The 6878-nt window shown below is 39.1% G+C and overlaps 1 protein-coding gene across 1 annotated transcript; it reads left to right on the top strand.

Moving 5' to 3' along the window:
• The first annotated feature begins 2123 nt into the window (after positions 1–2123).
• Positions 2124–4426, top strand: LOC142342101 (uncharacterized). The gene is made up of 2 exons (XM_075393288.1): positions 2124–2270; positions 4059–4426. Exons 1-2 carry the CDS (start codon positions 2130–2132, stop codon positions 4350–4352), a joined length of 435 nt encoding a protein of 144 aa, XP_075249403.1. The 5' UTR covers positions 2124–2129; the 3' UTR covers positions 4353–4426.
• Positions 4427–6878: the final 2452 nt, after the last annotated feature.

Here is a 6878-nt window from a genome sequence, read left to right on the forward strand (position 1 = left end):
TACACAGGAGGACCTCCCTACCACTTTCTGTATTATTTAGAAAAATCGTTGACCCGATCAAACATACTATACTTCAAAAAAATTTTCGAAATATTTGAAAACTTAAGTATGAGTTATTAACTTTTTCCTAGGAAAGCCATACCAAAAATTCTGTTTGTTCTACACTCTAAACACACATGAGATTTTCCATGCAGATTTTGGTCCGATTTGATTGAAATATAAGTGCTTTTTTGTCTGATAAAGATAGCTATTTCCTAAATACTTTATTGGATTTCATCGCAAGTTTCCGTATAAAAACATAACACTTTTTACGGGCAAGCTATGGAAAAAAATATTTGTCTCAGACTCTGTTTAGACTCTGACCACTCCACACAAATAATGATTCATTTTGAACGGCTCATTGACACACTCATTTTTAAAATTAGTTATTTGAATGAATCGCAATTTTTTGTATGAAAAACTAATTTTTCATGGCCAGCTGTAAAAAGTTTTACTTGTTGCAAACTTTGAGTCAACTAAAAATTACTCCATATCAAGTTTGTTTCCATTTGGACAAATCTATAACTCGATCAAAAACGCCTATAATCTAAAATTCGTTTTTCGACTAAAATAAAAATTTGCGTAAGAAAAGCTAAACTTTTTATTGGGCGAACTTTTAGATTTTCAGGTCTAGGACTCTAGGGGCACTCCATAAAATGTGTGGTTTGATTTGGACAACTCTTTGACGACATGAAAATTACCTAATATTAAATATCTTTGTTAGAACAAATAGCAATTTTTCGTATAAAAACTAATTTTTTTTTGCATAGGCAAGCTCTTGCAAAAATGAATTAACCAAAAATTAAGCATGAAAAACTTACTAAAATTTCCAGGCAAACTATAGCGCAATATTTGACAACCTCTTGATTCAATTGGAAAATACAATATTTCAAAATTAAAAATTCAAAATAATCGGAATAATGTGAACTTTTTTCCTAGGCGAGCCATATCAAAGAAGTTTTCTGTTATACCTTTTATTTACACAGGAGGAACTACATAGCATGCTCTGTTTGATTTGAACAATGCGTTGACCCGATCACAAATAATAAAATTCAAAAAATGTTTTTTGTACTAATCGGAAATTTACGTATAAAACTCTTTTCCTAGGAGAGCCATAGCGAAAATTTTTTTTGTTCTACACTCTAGATACACAGGGGATACTCCATACAGAGTTTAGTCTCACTTGGTTGAATTTGAACAATTATTTTGTGCGATAAATAGACGTCTTTCTTAGACACGTTATTGGAATAAATCGCAAATTTTCTGCATAAAAAATTAAATATTTTATAGGCAAGCTGTTGCAAAAACACTACTTGTTTTAGACCCGATATAAGCACATATTTGTTGAATACTTAATTGAAAAAATCTCAAATTTCCGTTTTTAAAAATTTTTTCCAGACAGCCTAAACTAATAAATTTCAGGCTAAGTTTGGTTCAGTTTGAACAACAAGTTGACCCGATGAAAAAAATCAATTTTTAAAAACCCTCTGCCTCCATCATCTTCAAGCAATAGCACTGCACACCAAGATGTAACAGGATGTAATTTTTTTTGCAGTCCGTTGAACGCAAGAATGTCTGGAGATGAGTGCACATGGACATGGACTCACCAAAAATTTGGTGTTCGAAGGCACGAGTTTGATTTGGAGTCTGGAAATAAAAGTCTAGAAATATACGCTTTTGGCCTGGGATGGTCTGGGCATATTCGACTTCGAACGCACGAAGAACGGACTAAAAGTTTTGAACGCACGATAGTCTTGACATAGGCACTTTCCGTCTCGGACGGGCTGGACATAGACACTTTCCGTCTGGGACGGTCTGGACATAGACACTTTCCGTCTGGGACGGTCTGGACATACGGACTTTCGGTCGGGCACCTCAACCTGGGATTAGAAAACCACCGGCGTAAAAAGCAGTTGTTCACTGAAAGCTTTAAAGGGAAAATTGCAGGAAACTATTCTACATCCATTGTAAAACCTCAAAAATCGTTATGCCCTTTCTGAGATTTCTATTGAGATAAAATGTTCTATTTCAGCCTGACGTTCAGCAGAGAAATAACAATAGAAGGGGCGGGAATCTGTGTTTATCTAAACATGATATACTACAACAGGGGATCTGAACAAACTCCAAAGGAGAGTAACCACAAGTTAGGTGTTCCGCCATTGCGACCATCCGCTACAACCGGTACTGGTCTGGCAAAAGTGGAGCTCCATAGATTTGACAGAGACAGCATGGTATGCTGAAAAAATTTTTTGCTGCTACTCTTTCTTATCCGTCATTGATTACAAGTATATCTACTCATATCTCAATGTTGAAATTTCTTATTTTCCTACTGAGTATGGGCGCGGAAAAAATCTCTAACATCTGTTATTTTGCACGCGGAAGGTTTGCCTAAACCACTGTTACTTAAAAGCTTAAACTATCAGCGCTTAAAAGCAGCATATGCAAAGATAAGTCTTCGAAATGTATTAACTGCTAGCAAAGATGAGAGCTTCTAAATTTTAAGAGTTTTGAAAAACAAGAATTAAAAGCTCTAAAAAATCCCCATAAAAAGCGATTCGCAAGACGGTAAAAAACGAATTCCTATTGAAGAGCTAATCAATTTTAAAGTAAAGGAAACTGAAAATTCAAATGTAGAAAGATGCTTATGTGAACAAATCTAACTAAAGTGCACAGTATATTCAGTTATTAGTTTTCACACAATTTTGATCACAGGAGGAGCTTAATGCAACAAAATTTTATTTTCTTCTAGTTTAATATCGATTTAATTGTTTGTTTTTGTTTTCTTTCTTTTTTTCCTCTCCCCGTCTTTCGAATCACATTGCCTTGGGAAATTTGAAAACAGTGAAAAAATTTGAAAATTTGAAAATAGTCTGGTCGTGTCTTTGAACGCACGATAGTCTGGACATAGACAATTTTGAGTGCATGGATTTCTGCTCAGAGATAGTTTTGAATGAACAAAAGTCTGAGCATAGTGATTCTTGAGCGCACGAATTTTCGACTGAAAAAACGCCAGAACTATGAGCTCATGTTTGACTTTACACTCAAGTTTAATCTTCATACGAAGAAAACTTGAGCTTAATTGACCTATACTTTTGAACGCATGAGAAATTCCATCCAACCATTTGCATTCTTTTGGATAATTTGAAGCCTAGAGTATTAATCGTAATTAATCTAGTGTAATAATCAAGCTTTAATAATTGGATGACTGGAACCCTTGCAATCAGTATGTTCATCCGAAGAGAATACTCCGAGAAGGTAAACTAATGTTTAAAAGGAGCTCAAACTACAACACAAAACTTTAAAATGTCGAAACAGGAAGACAAAATGTCTTCCAAAGGGTTTGTTTTATATATTATTTAACCATTTAAAAATGTACGCTCAATTTGTGAAGTTTTCCTGTAGCAAAACGAGCAACATTTGCAAAAAAAATACGTTTGCATTGTCACATTTGCCACTTCTTGCTAATTTTATTCAAAGAAAGAAATTTTTTTAATGACAAAATGTAAAAAACGGTTTAGAAGCAAAGTTTTGACGAAAAAAATGCACGTGATACTAAACAAATTTTGGTTAAATTTCATGGAATACGACTAAATTTGAAGAGAAAAGAGTAAAAAAAAAACAGAACAAGTTTGCATATAATCTTCTATACGTTCACAGTGTAGCAAGTCCCATTAATTGGTGCAGAAAAAAACCGAAAAACAAAACTGAGAAAAACTTTTAGACTAGTCGGAAGAAAAAAAGCCTGCTGAGAACAAAAAGAAACCGAACCATATAGTTGTTCCTGTTACTAAAGGGGTGGAAAAAATGTAATAGAAGTTTCGGCGGAATTTTATGACATAATATTTGTTTTCCACAAAATCGTGAGCGCAAATATACTGCGAATTCAACGCGGCTAAAAAACAAAATATGAACTGTAAATCGCTAAGAGCCCAAACTAAATTGATTGCTTAAATTTTTCTATAAACTTTTTCATTAAAAATTAATTATTGAGCTTAGCTTCTAAATAATTTTGTTTTTAGGTGAGAGCAATATTCGTATTCTACGTTGACAGCAACTTACGATTCGATAAGTTGAAATATAGACCCGATCCATCCACCCCAATCACGGGACCTTTCTGGACCAAAACACCCTATCAACTGGAAAACTTTTTCAATGTACCTGGAGGATATTTGATCGACACGCAAGGTCAAAATATCGTCGCGGGGCAAGCTTATTACGCGAAGATAGCAGTTGAGAGTTGTGAGGAGGTATCGGAAATATTGGAGTTGTCGACTACAACAGCCCCCTACACTGGGGATCCTTATTCTTTGTAATCAGCATGAGTAGACGTCGAAAATGCAGAACAATACAGAAAACGTTGAAAACTGAAATTTTTCCGCTAGCGCCCCCCCCCCCACCCCCACAGTCCTATATAGCCAAACTTTAGGCACCGCCCAAAAAAATAATGCTCTGCTCCCTTCAGAAAACGTTATTTATTTTCATAATAGTGCTCCTGGAATATTACATCAACAACCATACAGCTCTCAAGAAAACTACGGTATTACAAAAGCTAGCGGAAAAGATTTGGAGCCTGGTCTTCCATTTTATACGTCCCCGGGTCGAATGTCCTCCCTAAAATCCTCCCATTTTGATGTAAGAGTGGGGGTAATTTGTCTATGGGGGGTAAATTGATGTAAGAGTGTGGGGGTAATTTGTTCAGTGGGGGTAAAATGATGTAAGATTTGGGCTGCAATGGGAGGACTTTTGAGGAATTACCCCCCTGACTGAAATTGCCATGTAAGAGTGGGCTGCAATGGGCTGCAATGGGAGGACTTTTCAGGGATTACCTCCCCTGACTGAAATTGCCATGTAAGAGTGGGCTGCAATGGGCTGCAATGTGAGGATTTTTGAGGAATTACCCCCTGACTGAAATTGCCATGTAAGAGTGGACTGCAATGGGCTGCAATGGGAGGACTTTCCAGGAATTAGCCCCCTGACTGAAATTTCCATGTAGGAGTGGGCTGCAATGGGCTGCAATGGGAGGACTTTCCAGAGATTACCCCCTGACTGAAATTGCCATGTAAGAGTGGGCTGCAAGGGGCTGCAATGGGAGGACTTTCCAGGAATTAGCCCCCTGACTGAAATTGCCATGTGTGAGTGGGCTGCAATGGGCTGCAATGGGAGGACTTTTCAGGAATTACCCCACCCATGACTGAAATTGCAATGTAAGAGTGGGCTGCAATGGGCTGCAATGGGAGGGCTTTTCAGGAATTACCCCTCTCCCCCTAATTGAAATTCAGAGGGGTAAAATGATGTAAGGGTTGGGTCGAATGTCCCTAAAATTCTCCCATTTTGATGTAAGAGTGGGGGGTAATTTGTCTATGGGGGTAAATTGATGTAAGAGTGTGGGGTAATTTGTTCATAGGGGGTAAAATGATGTAAGATTTGGGCTGCAATGGGAGAACTTTTGAGGAATTACCCCCTGACTGAAATTGCCATGTAAGAGTGGGCTGCAATGGGCTGCAATGGGAGGACTTTTCAGGAATTACCTCCCCTGACTGAAATTGCCATGTAAGAGTAGGCTGCAATGGGCTGCAATGGGAGGACTTTTCAGGAATTACCCCCTGACCAAAAATGCCATGTAAGAGTGGGCTGCAATGGGCTGCAATGGGAGGACTTTCCAGGAATTACCCCCTGACTGAAATTGTCATGTAAGAGTGGGCTGCAATGGGCTGCAATGGGAGGACTTTTCAGGAATTACCCCCTGACCAAAAATGCCATGTAAGAGTGGGCTGCAATGGGCTGCAATGGGAGGACTTTCCAGGAATTACCCCCTGACTGAAATTGTCATGTAAGAGTGGGCTGCAATGGGCTGCAATGGGAGGACTTTTCAGGAATTACCCCCTGACCAAAAATGCCATGTAAGAGTGGGCTGCAATGGGCTGCAATGGGAGGACTTTTCAGGAATTACCCCACCCATGACTGAAATTGCAATGTAAGAGTGGGCTGCAATGGGCTGCAATGGGAGGGCTTTTCAGGAATTACCCCTCTCCCCCTAATTGAAATTCAGAGGGGTAAAATGATGTAAGGGTTGGGTCGAATGTCCCTAAAATTCTCCCATTTTGATGTAAGAGTGGGGGGTAATTTGTCTATGGGGGTAAATTGATGTAAGAGTGTGGGGTAATTTGTTCATAGGGGGTAAAATGATGTAAGATTTGGGCTGCAATGGGAGAACTTTTGAGGAATTACCCCCTGACTGAAATTGCCATGTAAGAGTGGGCTGCAATGGGCTGCAATGGGAGGACTTTTCAGGAATTACCTCCCCTGACTGAAATTGCCATGTAAGAGTAGGCTGCAATGGGCTGCAATGGGAGGACTTTTCAGGAATTACCCCCTGACCAAAAATGCCATGTAAGAGTGGGCTGCAATGGGCTGCAATGGGAGGACTTTCCAGGAATTACCCCCTGACTGAAATTGTCATGTAAGAGTGGGCTGCAATGGGCTGCAATGGGAGGACTTTTCAGGAATTACCCCCTGACCAAAAATGCCATGTAAGAGTGGGCTGCAATGGGCTGCAATGGGAGGACTTTCCAGGAATTACCCCCTGACTGAAATTGTCATGTAAGAGTGGGCTGCAATGGGCTGCAATGGGAGGACTTTTCAGGAATTACCCCCTGACCAAAAATGCCATGTAAGAGTGGGCTGCAATGGGCTGCAATGGGAGGACTTTCCAGGAAATACCCCCTGACTGAAATTGTCATGTAAGAGTGGGCTGCAATGGGCTGCAATGGGAGAGATTTGGATCCTGGTCTTTCATATTATACCAGTCACCGCTTGAGCTCATTTTAATGTATATTTAC

This window comes from Convolutriloba macropyga, chromosome 7, assembly GCF_964194025.1.
Source record: "Convolutriloba macropyga chromosome 7, txConMacr16.3, whole genome shotgun sequence".
Taxonomy (NCBI): Eukaryota; Metazoa; Xenacoelomorpha; order Acoela; family Convolutidae; genus Convolutriloba; species Convolutriloba macropyga.